The sequence below is a fragment of the Bombina bombina genome, chromosome 4 (assembly GCF_027579735.1).
Source record: "Bombina bombina isolate aBomBom1 chromosome 4, aBomBom1.pri, whole genome shotgun sequence".
NCBI classification, from domain to species: domain Eukaryota; kingdom Metazoa; phylum Chordata; class Amphibia; order Anura; family Bombinatoridae; genus Bombina; species Bombina bombina.
Window position 1 is genome coordinate 744,432,043 of NC_069502.1, and position 23,208 is coordinate 744,455,250.

Genomic DNA, 23,208 nt, shown 5'->3' on the forward strand with positions numbered 1-23,208 from the left:
ACAGAACTTTCCAAGATAACAATTTGATATCAATGGAATGAAGGGGTTCAAACGGAACACCCTGTAAAACATTAAGAACTAAGTTCAAACTCCATGGTGGAGCAACAGTTTTAAACACAGGCTTAATCCTGGCCAAAGCCTGACAAAAAGCCTGAACGTCTGGAACCTCTGACAGACGTTTGTGTAAAAGAATGGACAGAGCTGAAATCTGTCCCTTTAAGGAACTAGCGGATAAACCCTTTTCTAAACCTTCTTGTAGAAAAGACAATATCCTAGGAATCCTAACCTTACTCCATGAGTAACTTTTGGATTCGCACCAATATAAGTATTTACGCCATATTTTATGGTAAATCTTTCTGGTAACAGGCTTCCTAGCCTGTATTAAGGTATCAATTACTGACTCAGAAAAACCACGTTTTGATAAAATCAAGCGTTCAATTTCCAAGCAGTCAGCTTCAGAGAAATTAGATTCTGATGTTTGAAGGGACCCTGGATCAGAAGGTCCTGTCTCAGAGGCAGAGACCAAGGTGGACAGGATGACATGTCCACTAGATCTGCATACCAAGTCCTGCGTGGCCACGCAGGCGCTATTAGAATCACTGATGCTCTCTCCTGTTTGATTCTGGCAATCAATCGAGGAAGCATCGGGAAGGGTGGAAACACATAAGCCATCCCGAAGGTCCAAGGTGCTGTCAAGGCATCTATCAGGACCGCTCCCGGATCCCTGGATCTGGACCCGTAACAAGGAAGCTTGGCGTTCTGTCGAGATGCCATGAGATCTATCTCTGGTTTGCCCCAACGTCGAAGTATTTGGGCAAAGACCTCCGGATGAAGTTCCCACTCCCCCGGATGAAAAGTCTGACGACTTAGGAAATCCGCCTCCCAGTTCTCCACTCCCGGGATGTGGATTTCTGACAGGTGGCAAGAGTGAGACTCTGCCCAGCGAATTATCTTTGATACTTCCATCATAGCTAGGGAGCTTCTTGTTCCTCCTTGATGGTTGATGTAAGCTACAGTCGTGATGTTGTCCGACTGAAACCTGATGAACCCCCGAGTTGTTAACTGGGGCCAAGCCAGAAGGGCATTGAGAACTGCTCTCAATTCCAGAATGTTTATTGGCAGGAGACTCTCCTCCTGAGTCCATGATCCCTGAGCCTTCAGAGAATTCCAGACAGCGCCCCAACCTAGTAGGCTGGCGTCTGTTGTTACAATTGTCCAATCTGGCCTGCTGAATGGCATCCCCCTGGACAGATGTGGCCGAGAAAGCCACCATAGAAGAGAATTTCTGGTCTCTTGATCCAGATTCAGAGTAGGGGACAAATCTGAGTAATCCCCATTCCACTGACTTAGCATGCACAATTGCAGCGGTCTGAGATGTAGGCGTGCAAAGGGTACTATGTCCATTGCCGCTACCATTAAGCCGATCACCTCCATGCATTGAGCTACTGACGGGTGTTGAATGGAATGAAGGACACGGCATGCATTTTGAAGCTTTGTTAACCTGTCTTCTGTCAGGTAAATCTTCATTTCTACAGAATCTATAAGAGTCCCTAAGAAGGGAACTCTTGTGAGTGGAAAGAGAGAACTCTTCTTTTTGTTCACCTTCCATCCATGCGACCTTAGAAATGCCAGTACTAACTCTGTATGAGACTTGGCAGTTTGAAAACTTGAAGCTTGTATCAGAATGTCGTCTAGGTACGGAGCTACCGAAATTCCTCGCGGTCTTAGTACCGCCAGAAGAGCACCCAGAACCTTTGTGAAGATTCTTGGAGCCGTAGCCAATCCGAATGGAAGAGCTACAAACTGGTAATGCCTGTCTAGGAAGGCAAACCTTAGATACCGGTAATGATCTTTGTGAATCGGTATGTGAAGGTAAGCATCCTTTAAATCCACTGTGGTCATGTACTGACCCTTTTGGATCATGGGTAGGATTGTCCGAATAGTTTCCATTTTGAACGATGGAACTCTTAGGAATTTGTTTAGGATCTTTAAATCCAAGATTGGCCTGAAGGTTCCCTCTTTTTTGGGAACCACAAACAGATTTGAGTAAAACCCCTGTCCATGTTCCGACCGCGGAACCGGATGGATCACTCCCATTAGTAAAAGATCTTGTACACAGCGTAGAAACGCCTCTTTCTTTATTTGGTTTGTTGACAACCTTGACAGATGAAATCTCCCTTTTGGGGGAGAGGATCTGAAGTCCAGAAGATATCCCTGAGATATGATCTCTAACGCCCAGGGATCCTGGACATCTCTTGCCCAAGCCTGGGCGAAGAGAGAAAGTCTGCCCCCCACTAGATCCATTCCCGGATCGGGGGCCCTCGATTCATGCTGTCTTAGGGGCAGCAGCAGGTTTTCTGGCCTGCTTGCCCTTGTTCCAGGACTGGTTAGGTCTCCAGCCTTGTCTGTAGCGAGCAACAGCTCCTTCCTGTTTTGGAGCAGAGGAAGTTGATGCTGCTCCTGCCTTGAAATTACGAAAGGAACGAAAATTAGACTGTCTAGCCTTAGGTTTGGCTCTGTCTTGAGGCAGGGCATGGCCTTTACCTCCTGTAATGTCAGCGATAATTTCTTTCAAACCGGGCCCAAATAAGGTCTGCCCTCTGAAAGGTATGTTAAGTAATTTAGATTTAGAAGTAACGTCAGCTGACCAGGATTTTAGCCACAGTGCTCTGCGTGCCTGAATGGCGAATCCGGAATTCTTAGCCGTAAGTTTTGTTAAATGTACTACGGCATCTGAAACAAATGAATTAGCTAGCTTAAGTGTTTTAAGCTTGCTTGAAATCTCATCTATAGTTATTGAGTCAAGAGTCTCTTCCAGGGACTTGGACCAAAAAGCGGCCGCGGCCGAGACAGACGCAATACATGCAAGGGGTTGCAATATAAAACCTTGTTGAACAAACATTTTCTTAAGGTAACCCTCTAATTTTTTATCCATTGGATCTGAAAAGGCACAGCTATCCTCCACCGGGATAGTGGTACGCTTACCCAGAGTAGAAACCGCTCCCTCCACCTTAGGGACCGTCTGCCATAAGTCCCGTGTGGTGGCGTCTATTGGAAACATTTTTCTAAACACAGGAGGGGGGGAAAAGGGTACACCGGGCCTATCCCACTCCTTAGTAATTATCTCTGTAAGCCTCTTAGGTATAGGAAATACGTCAGTACTCGCCGGTACCGCATAGTATCTATCCAGCCTACATAATTTCTCTGGGATTGCAACGGTGTTACAATCATTCAGAGCTGCTAATACCTCCCCTAACAGTACACGGAGGTTTTCGAGTTTAAACTTAAAATTAGAAATGTCTGAATCCATTCTATTGGGATCAGAACCGTCACCTGCAGATTGAAGCTCTCCGTCCTCCTGTTCTGCATACTGTGACGCAGTATCAGACATGGCCCTATTATTAACAGCGCACTCTGTTCTCACCCCAGAGTGATCACGCTTACCTCTAAGTTCTGGTAATTTAGACAAAACTTCAGTCATAACATTAGCCATATCCTGTAATGTGATTTGTAATGGCCGCCCTGATGTACTCGGCGCTACAATATCACGCACCTCCCGAGCGGGAGATGCAGGTACTGACACGTGAGGCGAGTTAGTCGGCATAACTCTCCCCTCGTTGTTTGGTGAATGATGTTCAATTTGTACAGATTGACTTTTATTTAAAGTAGCATCAATGCAATTAGTACACAAATTTCTATTGGGCTCCACTTTGGCTTTAGCACATATAGCACAGAGATATTCCTCTGAGTCAGACATGTTTAACACACTAGCAATTAAACTAGCAACTTGGAAATACTTTTCAAAGCAATTTACAAATAATATGAAAAACGTACTGTGCCTTTAAGAAGCACAGAAAAAAAAAAAAGTTATGACAGTTAAGTAATAATTTTAGCAAAGGATTGCCCCCATTAGCAATGGATAACTAACCCTGAATAGCAGAAAAAATGTACAGAATATAAACGTTTTTTATCACAGTCAAAGCACAATCTCACAGGTCTGCTGTGAGTGATTACCTCCCTCAAACTAACTTTTGAAGACCCCTGAGCTCTGTAGAGACGAACCGGATCATGCAGGGAAGAAAACAGACTTGTGACTGAATTTTCTGATGCGTAGCAAAAGCGCCCAAATAGGCCCCTCCCCCTCACACACAACAGTGAGGGAGATCAGTAAACTGTCTTAAATTAAATAAACAACCGCCAAGTGGAAAAAAACAGTGCCCAAACAATTTTTCACCCAGTACATCAGATAATTAAACAATTTAACATGCCAGCAAAAACGTTTAACATCAATAAATGAAATGTCATTAGAAAGCCTGTTGCTAGTCGTTCCCACTGCAAGTTAGGCTAAAGTCTTATGCATACAGTATTATCCCAGTGAAGTGCCATTCCCCAGAATACTGAAGTGTAAATATACATACATGACAGCCTGATACCAGTTGCTACTACTGCATTTAAGGCTGAGCTTACATTATATCGGTATGGCAGTATTTTCTCAGTCAATTCCATTCTCAGAAAATAATATGCTGCTACATACCTCTTTGCAGGTTAACCTGCCCGCTGTCCCCTGATCTGAAGTTTACCTCACTCCTCAGATGGCCGAGAACAGCAAGATGATCTTAACTACGCCGGTTAAAATCATTGAAAAAACTCAGGTAGATTCTTCTTCAAATTCTACCTGAGAAGGAACAACACACTCCGGTTCTGTTTTAAAATAACAAACTTTTGATTGAAGGTATAAAACTAAGTATAATCACCACAGTCCTCTCACACATCCTATCTATTAGTTGGGTGCAAGAGAATGACTGGGTGTGACGTAGAGGGGAGGAGCTATATGGCAGCTCTGCTGGGTGATCCTCTTGCACTTCCTGTTGGGGAGGAGTTAATATCCCAGAAGTAATGATGACCCGTGGACTGACCACACTTAACAGGAGAAATGGTTAAGAATCCCTAGAGCATACATTATAAAATGTATCAAGCAAATTAAGCAATTATGATGCTTATAACAATAACAGTATATATCTATACTGAATCATAATGAATCAGGATAGAGATACATCAAATAAATGTTGATAATCTCTAAACCCATACTATAAATGGGATAGTCATAATGTCTCACTTATATACTATAGCCTACTTTACGCAGACTTCTCCTAAATGCCATAGCATTGCTGAATACACAGCTGTAAGGATAGCTAGGGTTAAAACAGGAATCCAGCTGGTAGATTGGAGACTTACCCACTGAATCACAAGAGGTCAGATTAATAACAATCTCCTGTATATATTTTTCTACAGCAGAAAAAAATAAAAAAATAAATAAAACACGAACATGGATAATCCCTAAGACATATATATATATATAATATGTTCAACAGGAAAGATAAGCCGACAAAAGACATTCTCCTACTTATGTCTTAAATATGCACAGATAAGATAAGCATTTCTAGTGCTTATAACATAGTAATCATATATTCTACTGTAGAAAAGAAGATAATATAAGTAGACCTAATGTTTAAAATATAGTCTAATTAAACCGTACTGTAGAAATATAAGGATAAACCATGAAGATGGAAATAATCCCTATGTGATGGAATGTGAGACAGGATAATTGGACATCATATTGATAACAATGCCCAGTATATACCTATACCTAAAAAGTAAAGGGATAAACCATGAACATGGTGACACAATCTTAAACAAACATAGAGTTACAATGCACAAACTGTAGAAATATGTAATCACCAGTAGGTGGGTATAAATAATATATAAATCCCTACTAAATAGAACAGAGAAAGAGATTAATCATATGAGAGACCCTCAAGATTTATCCACAGAATGAGAGGGAAATGTAATGTACCTTAATACATGACAATATAAAAAAGGAGCATGCATTAGCAATAATTTGCCACCAGATGGCGACAAATACTAGTAAAAACACAGTATTTAGTATGAGAAAATAAATCATGAAAAATAAAATTGTAGGATACATGATTCATTATAATAAACACTCCCACAATAAAACAACTCATCCCTCATATCCTAGAGGCAATATTATCAGTACACATAAAAAACTAATATAAAACACCTTAGGAGGCGAATAAACCTCTATGAAGGTGTAGGCTGGATAGGTTTAAATGAGGCTCACATAGAAATCGTACTTAACATTACATGATAAAGACATCTAAAATGTAATCAAACCACAAACCACACTGCCCATAATGGGAACTAGAAAAGCTATTTCCAAAATGGCGTCAACAGAAATGTATGTCCGCCGAAGCGGATCTCACTTACTATGTAGACGAGGTTGCGAACAAAAGAAACACAATTATTCTGTATAGAGCCCAACGCTCACGACTATCCAGCAGAGCGAACGCTCACGGCTCCTCCACCGCATAGCTGACTAGCTGTGCCATAGTATCCGCCCACAATGGCGGTCTTCTGAGGATAAAGGTACATAGCTGCATATAATAAATTAGAGCTGACACAAAAGCTAAACACCTGAAGCTTAGTGCACCAGCGAGAACCCTCTAAATTATTAACTCGATAACAGATGAGGGGAGAAACCCTTCAAATGTGGTCATCGCTATCTAGCATCTTACTAATAAAGAAGCATGCATTAGCCAGCGCCGTAATATGCAAGCGCCATAACTGAGTGCTGCGTCAGGAGCGTAATATGGGACTTGCAGGTTCATGGGGAAAACCTTTCAGTCAGTGTATTGGCGCTTATTGCGATTGCCTAAAATAGCACTGCTAGAGAATATTTTCTAAAAAAGGCCAGCGGTAGTCTCCTCTCATCTAGCTGGAGAAGCCGCCGCAGCATCAGATAATGACGCACATCGAAGTTATAAAAATATAAGCATAACACAGTGAGAGGTAGCCTCCTCTACTGAAGCCGGAGGTGCCGCTGCTGTAAATTAGGAACATACCAGCTAAAGGAGCTAGAGTGTAGATGCTCCATTATAAAGGTCCACACAAATAAATAAAAGCCTCATCCCCCTGTGTCATTTTTAATTGTAAACAAAACTATGATGGTAGTTGAGTTATGTCAGAGGTAAACACCCAATAAAGAGTGAACCGGAGCCTGTTTAAGGAGATGCCGGTAGATCCAAGCTGCTCAAATAACTTATATCCCCAACCAGGGATATAACTAAGGTTTCCAGACCCATCTAAGAGGGCAATGAAGGTGCCAGTTGGTCACCCTTCAAAGTCCTCCCTTTACCTGATGACAGTAACAGTTATACCTGCGAAAGGAATGGTTTAAATAAGGATATAAACTGGATCTTCTGCTGTGGAGCAGACACAGCACTTCCCAGTCTGTCAGCCTCAATCAACCGCTGGCAGGGACATGGAGAGAAAAGAAAAAATAGAGTAACCAACCCTGGTTTTCTATATAGGTGTAGGATAAATGTTAGAAGTAAAGCAAAGACAACCTTGCCGCCTTCTAACTGCTAAAAGCCACCACTACTCTTACTAAAGAGATTGACGTGGACACAGCATAGCCCCTAATCCTTGCTTGCAGGGAAAGTACCCATAAAAGGATTAAATATCTTCAGACACCAACTTCGCACCTCCTCTATTGACAAAGGCAAAGAGAATGACTGGGATTATGGTTAAGGGAAGTTACACTTAACAGCTTTGTTGGGTGTTCTTTGCCTCCTCCTGCTGGCCAGAAGTTGAATATCCCACTAGTAATTGGAATGACGTTGTGGACTCTCCATGCCATAGGAAAGAAATCAGAATTTGAAGTTATCAACATGTAAAGGCAAATATTTTCTCTCTAAAGCCTAGACTGTCTGCATTCTATAAGGAGCAAAGATACAGTGGATTTGAGTTTATCACCATCGCTGCTTCTCCAAGTATTTTCGGGACCAGGTTTTCTGAATGGGCATTTAGTCGCTTTGCTAGTATCTATGGAAAGAATGCAATAACATACTTTAAATATTAAAATGCGTACAATAAAATATACTATATGCTACTATACTATATGCTACTGAAAATTTGCAGTAAGAAAGCTGCAATCATATTTTGTTCAGTTCATCCTTTCTCTCTCTCACTATGGCCCAAAGTATGTGGACACCTGTCTAATGCACTGAAAGGCACTAGGTATGTGATACAAAAGTTAAAGAAACATTCTATTATTATTGGATAATTACATTTTTTGCATCCTAGCTAATTATGGGGTTATCGTATTATTCTTAGATAATTATCTGAATGTTAATGGCTGCAGATGAGCACTTTGCAATGTTGATGCAATCACAGTCTACCATTTTCATTATTTAGTAGCAGCACGTTTTTCATTATCTGTTCTGTGACAAATGGCCCTATATCATTGGCCAGATTTTTATTACTAATCACAATACACATTCTTAATACCTTAACAACACATTTCTCACTTAACATACGCCAAAGCTAAACAGATAGAAAAGTCCAAACTCAAATGTGCATAAATGCATTTCAAATTTAAAAAAATGTAAGACATTTTGCAATTTACTTCCATTAGCAAAAATACTTCTAGTAAAAGATATTACCGTTTTTTTTCTGCGACATACGCACATATCCTGTGCGAGTTTGTGAAAATGGTCTGTATTGCTTCTATGAAGATATAATTTGTGTCATACAATCCATCACTGACTCTCTGAGAAGTTGTGGTTTTTAAATATTGGTGCACGAGCCCTCACAGGATATGTGCATATGCAGCAGAAAAACAGAATTTATGTTTACCTGATAAATTACTTTCTCCAACGGTGTGTCCGGTCCACGGCGTCATCCTTACTTGTGGGATATTCTCTTCCCCAACAGGAAATGGCAAAGAGCCCAGCAAAGCTGGTCACATGATCCCTCCTAGGCTCCGCCTACCCCAGTCATTCGACCGACGTTAAGGAGGAATATTTGCATAGGAGAAACCATATGATACCGTGGTGACTGTAGTTAAAGAAAATAAATTATCAGACCTGATTAAAAAACCAGGGCGGGCCGTGGACCGGACACACCGTTGGAGAAAGTAATTTATCAGGTAAACATAAATTCTGTTTTCTCCAACATAGGTGTGTCCGGTCCACGGCGTCATCCTTACTTGTGGGAACCAATACCAAAGCTTTAGGACACGGATGAAGGGAGGGAGCAAATCAGGTCACCTAAATGGAAGGCACCACGGCTTGCAAAACCTTTCTCCCAAAAAATAGCCTCAGAAGAAGCAAAAGTATCAAACTTGTAAAATTTGGTAAAAGTGTGCAGTGAAGACCAAGTCGCTGCCCTACATATCTGATCAACAGAAGCCTCGTTCTTGAAGGCCCATGTGGAAGCCACAGCCCTAGTGGAATGAGCTGTGATTCTTTCAGGAGGCTGCCGTCCGGCAGTCTCGTAAGCCAATCTGATGATGCTTTTAATCCAAAAAGAGAGAGAGGTAGAAGTTGCTTTTTGACCTCTCCTTTTACCAGAATAAACAACAAACAAGGAAGATGTTTGTCTAAAATCCTTTGTAGCATCTAAATAGAATTTTAGAGCGCGAACAACATCCAAATTGTGCAACAAACGTTCCTTCTTCGAAACTGGTTTCGGACACAAAGAAGGCACGACTATCTCCTGGTTAATGTTTTTGTTAGAAACAACTTTTGGAAGAAAACCAGGTTTAGTACGTAAAACCACCTTATCTGCATGGAACACCAGATAAGGAGGAGCAGATAATTCTGAAACTCTTCTAGCAGAAGAAATTGCAACCAAAAACAAAACTTTCCAAGATAATAACTTAATATCAACGGAATGTAAGGGTTCAAACGGAACCCCCTGAAGAACTGAAAGAACTAAGTTGAGACTCCAAGGAGGAGTCAAAGGTTTGTAAACAGGCTTGATTCTAACCAGAGCCTGAACAAAGGCTTGAACATCTGGCACAGCTGCCAGCTTTTTGTGAAGTAACACAGACAAGGCAGAAATCTGTCCCTTCAAGGAACTTGCAGATAATCCTTTCTCCAATCCTTCTTGAAGAAAGGATAGAATCCTAGGAATCTTTACCTTGTCCCAAGGGAATCCTTTAGATTCACACCTACAGATATATTTTTTCCATATTTTGTGGTAAATTTTTCTAGTTACAGGCTTTCTGGCCTGAACAAGAGTATCAATAACAGAATCTGAGAACCCTCGCTTTGATAAGATCAAGCGTTCAATCTCCAAGCAGTCAGCTGGAGTGGGACCAGATTCGGATGTTCGAACGGACCTTGAACAAGAAGGTCTCGTCTCAAAGGTAGCTTCCATGGTGGAGCCGATGACATATTCACCAGATCTGCATACCAAGTCCTGCGTTGCCACGTAGGAGCTATCAAGATCACCGACGCCCTCTCCTGATTGATCCTGGCTACCAGCCTGGGGATGAGAGGAAACGGCGGGAATACATAAGCTAGTTTGAAGGTCCAAGGTGCTACTAGTGCATCTACTAGAGTCGCCTTGGGATCCCTGGATCTGGACCCGTAGCAAGGAACCTTGAAGTTCTGACGAGAGGCCATCAGATCCATGTCTGGAATGCCCCACAGTTGAGTGATTTGGGCAAAGATTTCCGGATGGAGTTCCCACTCCCCCGGATGCAATGTCTGACGACTCAGAAAATCCGCTTCCCAATTTTCCACTCCTGGGATGTGGATTGCAGACAGGTGGCAGGAGCGAGTCTCCGCCCATTGAATGATTTTGGTCACTTCCTCCATCGCCAGGGAACTCCTTGTTCCCCCCTGATGGTTGATGTACGCAACAGTCGTCATGTTGTCTGATTGAAAACGTATGAACTTGGCCCTCGCTAGCTGAGGCCAAGCCTTGAGAGCATTGAATATCGCTCTCAGTTCCAGAATCTGTAGAAGAGATTCTTCCCGAGACCAAAGACCCTGAGCTTTCAGGGATCCCCAGACCGCGCCCCAGCCCATCAGACTGGCGTCGGTCGTGACAATGACCCACTCTGGTCTGCGGGAGGTCACCCCTTGTGACAGGTTGTCCAGGGACAGCCACCAACGGAGTGAGTCTCTGGTCCTCTGAATTACTTGTATCTTCGGAGACAAGTCTGTATAGTCCCCATTCCACTGACTGAGCATACACAGTTGTAATGGTCTTAGATGAATGCGCGCAAAAGGAACTAAGTCCATTGCCGCTACCATCAAAACTATCACTTCCATGCACTGCGCTATGGAAGGAAGAGGAACGGAATGAAGTATCCGACAAGAGTTTAGAAGTTTTGTTTTTCTGGACTCTGTCAGAAAAATCCTCATTTCTAAGGAGTCTATTATTGTTCCCAAGAAGGGAACTCTTGTCGACGGAGATAGAGAACTCTTTTCCACGTTCACTTTCCATCCGTGAGATCTGAGAAAGGCCAGGACTATGTCCGTGTGAGCCTTTGCTTGAGGAAGGGACGACGCTTGAATCAGAATGTCGTCCAAGTAAGGTACTACAGCAATGCCCCTTGGTCTTAGCACCGCCAGAAGGGACCCTAGTACCTTTGTGAAAATCCTTGGAGCAGTGGCTAATCCGAAAGGAAGCGCCACGAACTGGTAATGCTTGTCCAGGAATGCGAACCTTAGGAACCGATGATGTTCCTTGTGGACAGGAATATGTAGATACGCATCCTTTAAATCCACCGTGGTCAAGAATTGACCTTCCTGGATGGAAGGATAGTTCGAATGGTTTCCATTTTGGACGATGGAACCTTGAGAAACTTGTTTAGGATCTTGAGATCTAAGATTGGTCTGAACGTTCCCTCTTTTTTGGGAACTACGAACAGATTGGAGTAGAACCCCATCCCTCGTTCTTTTAATGGAACAGGATGAATCACTTCCAGAAGATAACCTTGGGAGACTATTTCTAGCGCCCAAGGATCCAGAACATCTCTTGCCCAAGCCTGAGTGAAGAGAGAGAGTCTGCCCCCCACCAAATCCGGTCCCGGATCGGGGGCCCGCATCTCATGCTGTCTTGGGAGCAGTGGCAGGTTTCTTGGCCTGCTTTCCTTTGTTCCAGCCTTGCATTGGTCTCCAGGCTGGATTGGCTTGAGAAGTATTACCCTCCTGCTTAGAGGACGTAGCACTTGGGGCTGGTCCGTTTCTGCGAAAGGGACGAAAATTAGGTTTATTTTTGGCCTTGAAAGACCTATTCTGAGGAAGGGCGTGGCCCTTGCCCCCAGTGATATCAGAGATAATCTCTTTCAAGTCAGGGCCAAACAGTGTTTTCCCCTTGAAAGGAATGTCAAACAATTTGTTCTTGGAAGACGCATCCGCTGACCAAGATTTTAACCAAAGCGCTCTGCGCGCCACAATAGCAAACCCAGAATTTTTCGCCGCTAACCTAGCCAATTGCAAGGTGGCGTCTAGGGTGAAAGAATTAGCCAATTTAAGAGCACGAATTCTGTCCATAATCTCCTCATAAGAAGAAGAATTACTAATAATCGCCTTTTCTAGCTCATCGAACCAGAAACACGCGGCTGTAGTGACAGGGACAATGCATGCAATTGGTTGTAGAAGGTAACCTTGCTGAACAAACATCTTTTTTAGCAAACCTTCTAATTTTTTATCCATAGGATCTTGGAAAGCACAACTATCTTCTATGGGTATAGTGGTGCGCTTGTGTAGAGTAGAAACCGCCCCCTCGACCTTGGGGACTGTCTGCCATAAGTCCTTTCTAGGGTCGACTATAGGAAACAATTTTTTAAATATGGGGGGAGGTACGAAAGGTATACCGGGCCTGTCCCATTCTTTATTAACAATGTACGCCACCCGCTTGGGTATAGGAAAAGCTTCGGGGGGCCCCGGGGCCTCTAGGAACTTGTCCATTTTACATAGTGTTTCTGGAATGACCAGATAATCACAATCATCCAAATTGGATAACACCTCCTTAAGCAGAGCGCGGAGATGTTCCAACTTAAATTTAAAAGTAATCACATCAGGTTCAGCTTGTTGAGAAATTTTTCCTGAATCTGAAATTTCTCCCTCAGACAAAACCTCCCTGGCCCCCTCAGACTGGTGTAGGGGCCCTTCAGAAACAATATCATCAGCGTCCTCATGCTCTTCAGTATTTTCTAAAACAGAGCAGTCGCGCTTTCGCTGATAAGTGGGCATATTGGCTAAAATGTTTTTGATAGAATTATCCATTACAGCCGTTAATTGTTGCATAGTAAGGAGTATTGGCGCGCTAGATGTACTAGGGGCCTCCTGTATGGGCAAGACTGGTGTAGACGAAGGAGGGGATGATGCAGTACCATGCTTACTCCCCTCACTTGAGGAATCATCTTGGGCATCATTTTTACTAAATTTTTTATGACATAAATCACATCTATTTAAATGAGAAGGAACCTTGGCTTCCCCACAGTCAGAACACAATCTATCTGGTAGTTCAGACATGTTAAACAGGCATAAACTTGATAACAAAGCACAAAAAACGTTTTAAAATAAAACCGTTACTGTCACTTTAAATTTTAAACTGAACACACTTTATTACTGCAATTGCGAAAAAGTATGAAGGAATTGTTCAAAATTCACCAAAATTTCACCACAGTGTCTTAAAGCCTTAAAAGTATTGCACACCAAATTTGGAAGCTTTAACCCTTAAAATAACGGAACCGGAGCCGTTTTTATATTTAACCCCTTTACAGTCCCTGGAATCTGCTTTGCTGAGACCCAACCAAGCCCAAAGGGGAATACGATACCAAATGATGCCTTCAGAAAGACTTTTCTATGTATCAGAGCTCCACACACATGCAGCTGCATGTCATGCTGTTCTCAAAAACAAGTGCGCCATACCAGCGCGAAAATGAGGCTCTGACTATGATTAGGGAAAGCCCCTATAGAATAAGGTGTCTAAAACAGTGCCTGCCGATATTATTTTACAAAAAATACCCAGATTAAATGATTCCTCAAGGCTAAATATGTGTAAATATGATCGATTTAGCCCAGAAAATGTCTACAGTCTTAATAAGCCCTTGTGAAGCCCTTATTTACTGTCTGAATAAAAATGGCTTACCGGATCCCATAGGGAAAATGACAGCTTCCAGCATTACATCGTCTTGTTAGAATGTGTCATACCTCAAGCAGCAAAAGACTGCTCACTGTTCCCCCAACTGAAGTTAATTCCTCTCAACAGTCCTGTGTGGAACAGCCATGGATTTTAGTAACGGTTGCTAAAATCATTTTCCTCATACAAACAGAAATCTTCATCTCTTTTCTGTTTCAGAGTAAATAGTACATACCAGCACTATTTTAAAATAACAAACTCTTGATTGAATAATAAAAACTACAGTTAAACACTAAAAAACTCTAAGCCATCTCCGTGGAGATGTTGCCTGTACAACGGCAAAGAGAATGACTGGGGTAGGCGGAGCCTAGGAGGGATCATGTGACCAGCTTTGCTGGGCTCTTTGCCATTTCCTGTTGGGGAAGAGAATATCCCACAAGTAAGGATGACGCCGTGGACCGGACACACCTATGTTGGAGAAAACAGTAATACCTTTCACTAGAAGTATATTGCAAAAATGCTTCTATTTCACATTGAAATGCAACTATGCACATTTCATGTTTGACTTTGACCTTTCTATCCATTAAAGGGACACTGAACCCACATTTTTTTCTTTTGCGATTCAGATAGAGCATGCAGTTTTAAGCAACTTTCTAATTTACTCTTATTATCAATTTTTCTTCATTCACTTTCTATCTTTATTTGAAAAAGAAAGCATCTAAGCTTCTTTTTTGCTTCAGAACTCTGGACAGCACTTTTTTATTGGTGGATGAATTTATCCACCAATCAGCAAGAATAACCCAGGTTATTCACTAAAAATGGGCCGGCATCTTAACTTACATTCTTGCATTTAAAATAAAGATACCAAGAGAAGGAAGAACATTTGATAATAGGAGTAAATTAGAAAGTTGCTTAAAATTGCATGCTCTATCTGAATCACAAAAGAAAAAAATTGGGTTCAGTGTCCCTTTAAGATAACTTGTTAAACACCTCGAAAACACTTTTCCACTTATTAGCAAAAAAGTTTTTGCCCTTAAAGGAACACTGAACCCACATTTTTTCTTTTGTGATTCATATAGAGCATGCAATTTTAAGCAACTTTCTAATTGATTTCTATTATCAAATTGTCTTCATTCTCTTGGTATCTTTACTTGAAATGCAAGAATGTAAGTTTAGATGCCGGCCCATTTTTGGTGAACAAACTGGGTTGTTCTTGCCGATTGGTGGATAAAATCACCCACCAATAAACAAGAGCTGTCCATGGTTCTGAACCAAAAACATAGCTTAGGTGCCTTCTTTTTCAAATAAAGAAAGAAAGAGAACGAAGAAAATTTGATAATAGGTGTAAATTAGAAAGTTGCTTAAAATTGAATGCTCTATCTGAATCACGAATTTGGATTCAGTGTCCCTTTAACATTACTTTTGCACATTAGGAAGCAATGTCACCAAACACTACCAGCTCAATTAAACTTTAAAAAGTAATAATAAGCACACTTACACTAATACAAATTAGCAATACCAATAAACCAACAAACACACATGCCTACTATACTGATAAAGCCCCTGTCCAAATCTCTTAAATGGCATACACACATCTCTCTATGGCTAAAGAGCATAACTGGTTAATTGATCACATCAAATATGAACATCACTAAACACTAGCGCTTGCTGATTGGTGATAAAATGTAGCCACCAATCATTAAGCGCTACCCAGGGTGCTGAACCAAAATGGACCAGCTCCTAAGCTTTACATTCTTGCTTTTTCAAAGATAGCAAGAGAACGAAGAAAAATTGATACACGTTGTAAATTAGGAAGTTGCGAAAAATTGCATGCACTACGTGAATCGTGAAAGAAAATATTTTGGTTTCATATCCCTTTAATCATGCATGTGATCTCTGGATTAAAAAGTTAGTTATGCAGTTAATGATTTCATGTTGAAGTCTATATAGGTTTGTGCCTATTTTAGGGTTTGCATCTATTGCATAGATATAAAAAATTCTATATTATTTAATACAGAAGGCCATAAATTTGTCTCTTTCAACATAGTTTCTAAAATTTTGTAATCCGGCCTTATTAGAGAAAAATAATCGGCTTGATTTAGAGTTTTGTCGGTAAAGACCCGCATAGCTAACGCTGCTTTTTTTCCCAAAGCACCCTTAAGACAGCGCTGGTATTTAGAGTTGTCTGAGGGGCTGCGTTAGGCTCAAAAAAGGGTGCGTTGAGCCTAATTTAGCTCCACTTCAACCCTCAATACTAGCGTTGCTTACGGTAGCGGTAAGCAGCTAAAACGTGCTCGTGCACGATACCCCCATAGGAAACAATGGGGCAGTTTGGGCTGAAAAAAAACCTAACACCTGCAAAAAAGCAGCGTTCAGCTCCTAACGCAGCCCCATTGTTTCCTATGGGGAAACACTCTCTAAGTCTACACCTAACACCCTAACATGAACCCCGAGTCTAAACACCCCTAACCTTACACTTATTAACCTCTAATCTGCCGCCCCCGCTATCGCTGACACCTGCATTATACCATTAACCTCTAATCTGCCGCTCCGGACACCGCCACAACCTACATTATCCCTATGAACCCCTAATCTGCTGCCCCTAACACCGCCGACCCCTAAATTATATTTATTAACCCCTAATCTGCCCCCCCCCCAACGTCGCCGCCACCACCTTACCTACACTTATTAACCCCTAACCTGCCGACCGGACATCGCCGCCACTATAATAAATGTATTAACCCCTAAACCGCCACACTCCCGCCTCGAAAATACTATAATAAATAGTATTAACCCCTAATCTGCCCTCCCTAACATCGCCGCCACCTACCTACAATTATTAACCCCTAATCTCCCGCCCGCACCGTCGCCGCTACTATAATAAATTTATTAACCGCTAAACCTAACCCTAACACCCCCCTAACATAAATATAATTTAAATTAAACGAAATAATATTCCTAAAATGAAATAAAATAATCCTATTTAAAACTAAATACTTACCTAGAAAATAAACCCCAATATAGCTACAATATAACTAATAATTACATTGTAGCTATTTTAGGATTTATATTTATTTTACAGGCAACTTTGTATTTATTTTAACTAGGTACACTAGCTATTAAATAGTTAATAACGATTTAATAGCTACCTAGTTAAAATAAATACAAAATTACCTGTAAAATAAATCCTAACCTAAGTTACAAATACACCTAACACTACACTATCATTAAATTAATTAAATAAATTACATACAATTAGCTAAAATAAAATACAATAAAATAAACTATACTATAATGCAAAAAACAAACAAACACTAAATTACAAAAAATAAAAAAGAATTACAAGCAGTTTAAACTAATTACACCTAATCTAAGCCCCCTAATAAAATAAAAAATCCCCCCAAAATAAAAAAATTCCATACCCTATTCTAAAATACAAAAGTAATCAGCTCTTTTACCAGCCCTTAAAAGGGATTTTTGCGTTGCATTGCCCCAAAGTAATCAGCTCCGCTCCGGATGGATGAAGATTGAAGACGCCGCCTGGATGAACACTTCTACCGGATGGAGGACCTCTTCTTTGCAGCTTGGATGAAGACTTCTACCGGATCAAGGACCTCCTCTGCGCACCTTTGATAAAGAATTCGGCTCGGCTGGGTGAAGACGACTCAAGGTAGGATGATCTTCAGGGGGTTAGCGATAGGTATATTTAAGGGGGGTTTGGGTTGGTTAGAGTAGGGGTGTGTGGGTGGTGGGTTGTAATGTTGGGGGGGGTATTGTATTTTTCTTTTCAGGTAAAAGAGCTGATTACTTTGGGGCAATTCCCCGCAAAAAGCCCTTTTAAGGGCTGGTAAAAGAGCTGATTACTTTTGTATTTTAGAATAGGGTAGGGATTTTTTTATTTTGGGGGGGCTTTTTTATTTTATTAGGGGGCTTAGATTAGGTGTAATTAGTTTAAACTGCTTGTAATTCTTTTTTATTTTTTGTAATTTAGTGTTTGTTTGTTTTTGTATTATAGTATAGTTTATTTTATTGTATTTTATTTTAGCTAATTGTATGTAATTTATTTAATTAATTTAATGATAGTGTAGTGTTAGGTGTATTTGTAACTTAGGTTAGGATTTATTTTACAGGTAATTTTGTATTTATTTTAACTAGGTAGCTATTAAATAGTTATTAACTATTTAATAGCTATTGTACCTAGTTAAAATAAATACAAAGTTGCCTGTAAAATAAATATAAATCCTAAAATAGCTACAATGTAATTATTAGTTATATTGTAGCTATATTATGGTTTATTTTCTAGGTAAGTATTTAGTTTTAAATAGGATTATTTTATTTCATTTTAGGAATATTATTTCGTTTAATTTAAATTATATTTATGTTAGGGGGTGTTAGGGTTAGAGTTAGGTTTAGGGGTTAATAAATTTATTATAGTAGCGGCGACGGTGCAGGCGGGAGATTAGGGGTTAATAATTGTAGGTAGGTGGCGGCGATGTTAGGGAGGGCAGATTAGGGGTTAATACAATTTATTATAGTGTTTTCGAGGCGGGAGTGCGGCAGTTTAGGGGTTAATACATTTATTATAGTGGCAGCGATGTCCGGTCGGCAGATTAGGGGTTAATAAGTGTAGGTAAGGTGGCGGCGATGTTGGGGGGGGGGGGGCAGATTAGGTGTTAATAAATATAATATAGGGGTCGGCGATGTTAGGGGCAGCAGATTAGGGATTCATAGGTATAATGTAGGTGGCAGCGGTGTCCGGTCGGCAGATTAGGGGTTAAAACATTTTATTATAGGGTTTGCGATGTGGAGGGCATCGGTTTAGGGGTACATAGGTAGTTTATGGGTGTTAGTGTACTTTGTAGCACAGTAGTTAAGAGCTTTATATTCCGGCGTTAGCCCATAAAGCTCTTAACTACTGACTTTTTTTGGCGGTAGGAGTCTTGTCGGTAGAGGGTCTACCGCTCACTTCTCCCAAGACTCCAAATACCGGCGTTAGGCAGATTCCATTGAAAAGATAGGATACGCAATTGGCGTAAGGGGATCTGCGGTAGCCTGGAATCGCGGTAGGGAAGTGAGCATTAGACCCTTTCCTGGCTGACTCTAAATACCAGTGGGCGGCCAAAAGCAGCGTTAGGACCCCTTAACGCTGCTTTTGACGGCTAACGCAAAACTCTAAATCTAGGTGCAAGTTTGCATGGAAAACGTTGGACAAACTTGAGCTCCATTTTCCTTTCACACTAACTTGCTAAGTAAATATTTGAATAACTTCAACTAGATTTTAAATATTTAATTAACAATCTTGATTATAAAAAAAAAGTAAAAGTATGTTAAATTAAAAAACATAACTTACTTCATCAAAGGTTGTATATAAAATTGCTGACTGAAAAATGCAAAAGAGAAGAACATGTTAAACATGCAGATAATAGAACAGGGACCGTCTACTACAGAAAGATAATCCTTTTATTACCCATTCCCCAGTTCTGCATAAAAAGCACGGTTATATTTATATACTTTTTACCTCTGTGATTACCTTGTATCTAAGCCTCTGCAGACTGCCCCCTTATTTCAGTTCTTTTGTCAGTGATGCATTTTAGCCAATCAGTGCTGACTCCTAGGTAACTCCATGGAAGTGGACACAATTTTATCTATTTGGCACACATGAACTAGTGCTGTCTAGCTGTAAAAAACTGTCAAAATGCATTGAGATAAGAGGCGGCCTACAAGGGCTTTGAAATTAGCATATGAGCCTACCTAGGTTTAGCTTTCAACAGAGAAAACCAAGAGAACAAAGCAAATTTGATGATAAAAGTAAATTGGAAAGTTGTTTAAAATTGCATGCCCTGTCTGAATCATCAACATTTAACTTTGACTAGACTGTCCCTTTACAGTCACTGTGTAAACATTCGAAAATTCTTAATAATTACAAATGCGCGCACACACAAACACTTATACAAGTATATATATTAGAGGTGTGTGTTTGGCAGTTTTGTTCACTGCTGAATGCGGAAGTCAGAGGCTGTTTTCGGTATTTGGATCTTTTCGAGTCTAATATCCTCTTGTGCCACTGAAACACAATAAGATCTGGATTTGAATTTCAAATACCAAAAGCAGCCTCCTACTTCCACATTCAGCAGTGAACGAAACTGCCGAACGCACAACTCTAATATATATATATATATATATATATATATATATATATATATATATATATATATATATATATATATATATGTGTGTGTCACAATCCAAATGCATAGAGAAAAAGAAGCACTCTATCAGGAACGAACAGCTTAGTAGCTATGTCTATGGCAAGTTACCACCTACAAGCAGCCTCTTTTAGCCCAATTGTGTTTTTAACAGAGGAGAACTTTCCTGAAGTATACCAGTCTGATCCCACCTAGTTAGGTCACTCCAGCTCTGAAATACCAGGCAATCCTCCTCTGAACAAGGAACTTGTCAGTGAGATGCAGCCATATTCCTCTAAGCACATTGGGAAAAGGACTCTACGTCTGGTTTCCCCATCAACCTTAGGGAGACTTTCCCAGGGTCATAATACAAATGCATACAATATGTGTGTGTCTGCTTAAATAGTATATTTACACAACTTTTATTATATTTATATATATATATATATATATATATATATATATATATATATATATATATATATATATATATATAGATATATATATATATATATATAGATATATATATATATATATATATATATATATATATATATATATATATATATATATATATATATAGATATATATATATACACACACACACAATATATATATATAAATACAGTGGAGCAGGTAAGGTAAATTGTACCACCTAATGTAGCAAAATAAAGTCAATGCATTTTTTTATATTCTTTCAAATTATGAGTTACCGGTATATGATTATTTAGAAATCCTATGGTTCTTGATTTAAATGAAAAAGTGTTAATATATACATTTGTCTTAATACATCCAAATAAAGTTTGCATCTGACATTATATGCCCCACCCCTAAAGAAATCTGCAGATACTGATGCCTGCAGCCCTACCTCAGCAGTGAGTATCCTCTCTGGGCACTTATTAACTGTGATAAAGATCAACCTCAGCCCAGTTTCAAGCTGAGGGAGTAACAAGACAGCACTGTCAGCATATCTGAAAAACACACATAAACACTATCTGCAGGTAAACAGTGACAGGATAACAGAAAACAATGATTTTATAAAACAGATGCAGACCTCCCAACCCTCCCGAATACGGCAGTTTTGTCACGGTTTGGGAGGTCTGCCAGCTTTCTCTCCCCCCATAGGGCACATTTTCTGTTTCTTTAGGGAATCCCCAGACTTCAAACATGACACACCCCATCCGTGACCTTTCCCTTCCTGTCAAGCACCTTCCACAAAACAACACTAACCCAAAGCCCACAAGAACCACTTATCTCCCTGTTCTGAAAGCCTCAAGCAAAAGGTAGGGAGGGAAGCAGGTGCTCAGACTTGAGTTGTGGGTTTCCTTTTTTTTGTTATGAATACAAACAGTAGTAGTTCAAAATGTGACAGATGTGAATGATAAATCTAACTAGGTGTGCTCTTCAACAAAGGATATCAACAGAACAAAGTAAATTTGACAATAAAATTAAACTGTGTTGTGATTTAAGTTTGGAATAGTGTATAAATATATCCTACTGATATTACATTTGAAAGTGTTCCATTAGGTGGTAAACACACATCAAGAGAAAAGTCCAATTCCCCTATTTAATAATTTACAGATTAAAACCATATTTCAAGATATATTTTTACCTGTCTTGTCTGAATGCTGTAAGTGCTTCGATCCAGAGAGGTACCATATGTTTCAAAACAAACTTTGATTTCTTAACTAATTTTTCAGCCACTGAAAGCATCTCATTGGTAATATCTGTAAATATTAGACACACACACAATTAGTTCTGCTGCATAACCTAGAAGAGAAACTCTTTATGAACTTGACAGGGCAATAAAGATGTTGATATTGCAATATAAAATGTTAAATTTTGCATAGTAAAAAAAACTGCAGTATATTTTTATAATTAATTATGTCCTATTTTCCTGTAATTTAAGAGACAGTCTACTCCAGATTTTTTTAATTATTCAAAAAGATAGATAATCCCGTAATTACCCATTCCCCAGTTTTGCATAACCAACACGGTTATATTAATATATTTTTTACCTCTGTGATTACCTTGTATTTAAGCCTCTGCAGACTGTCCCCTTATCTCAGTTCTTTGGACAGACTTCCATTTTAGCCAATCAGTGCTGACTCATAAATAACTCCACGAAAATCAGTACAATGTTATCTATATGGCACACATGAACTAGTGTTGTCTAGCTGTGAAAAAACTGTCAAAATGCACTGAGATATGAGATGGCCTTCAAGGACTTAGAAATTAGCATATGAGCCTATTTAAGTTTAACTTTCAACAACAAATACCATGAGAACAAAGCAAATTTGATGATAAAAGTAACTTGGAAAGTTGTTTAAAATTGCATGCCCTATCTGGATCATTTAAGTTTAATTTTGACTAGACTGTCCCTTTAACCCTAAAAATGGTGGGCTTTCCAATTCCACTCAATTTCTATAAAATAGGTGCAGCCAAATAGTAACATAGGTATCCTAGATTTAAAAGCCTAGAAATGTTAAGGAAAGATATCAGTAAGCTAATAAAGACATTTTAGCGACTCTAGTATTTGTCCCTATTTCTTTTCTGCAGAATAGATTAGATAGAGACTAGGTCAGAACATGGCATAACCCATTACTTTATAGAAACTCAAATTGTACATTGATTTCTTAAAAAAACAAACAAACACCATACACCTATTCTCAAGCTAATCTACTCTTTGAAAACCTCACTATATATACACCATTTATTTAGTGTTACTGTCCCTTTAAATTTCCATATTCCCCAAAATAGATATAATGTATAAAATACAGGTTGTAAATATTTTTTCGAGAAAATTATAAGAAATAAAAAGGTGAAGAATTTAAATTATTTTGAAGAACATGCAGTGCACAGATCTGCCCTTTCTTGTGTTTGTTGAATAGGATAACTGGCCACTGTCTCCTAATTGTAATGGAGTGGAGCAGCCAAACCTCTATGTGAAAATGAAAAGGGGTAGTGCAAAACTTAACTGTATAAGCTTACTCTTCTGTATAGCAAGCAGTATTTTAGGGAATTGCTTATTTTTTTTTAATAATTACCTGATACA

General features: G+C 39.8%; 1 protein-coding gene across 1 annotated transcript in view; it reads right to left on the reverse strand.

The window, feature by feature from the left end:
- ERMARD (ER membrane associated RNA degradation) overlaps positions 1-23,208 on the reverse strand; it is a 119,387-nt gene that overhangs the window by 35,786 nt on the left and 60,393 nt on the right. Inside the window, exons 9-12 of the mRNA XM_053710995.1 lie at positions 21,766-21,880; positions 21,022-21,124; positions 19,319-19,348; positions 7,837-7,905 (exon numbers count right to left, since the gene is read on the reverse strand). Of these exons, the coding sequence (XP_053566970.1) occupies positions 7,837-7,905; positions 19,319-19,348; positions 21,022-21,124; positions 21,766-21,880 (317 nt within the window). The remainder of the gene's footprint in view (positions 1-7,836; positions 7,906-19,318; positions 19,349-21,021; positions 21,125-21,765; positions 21,881-23,208) is intronic.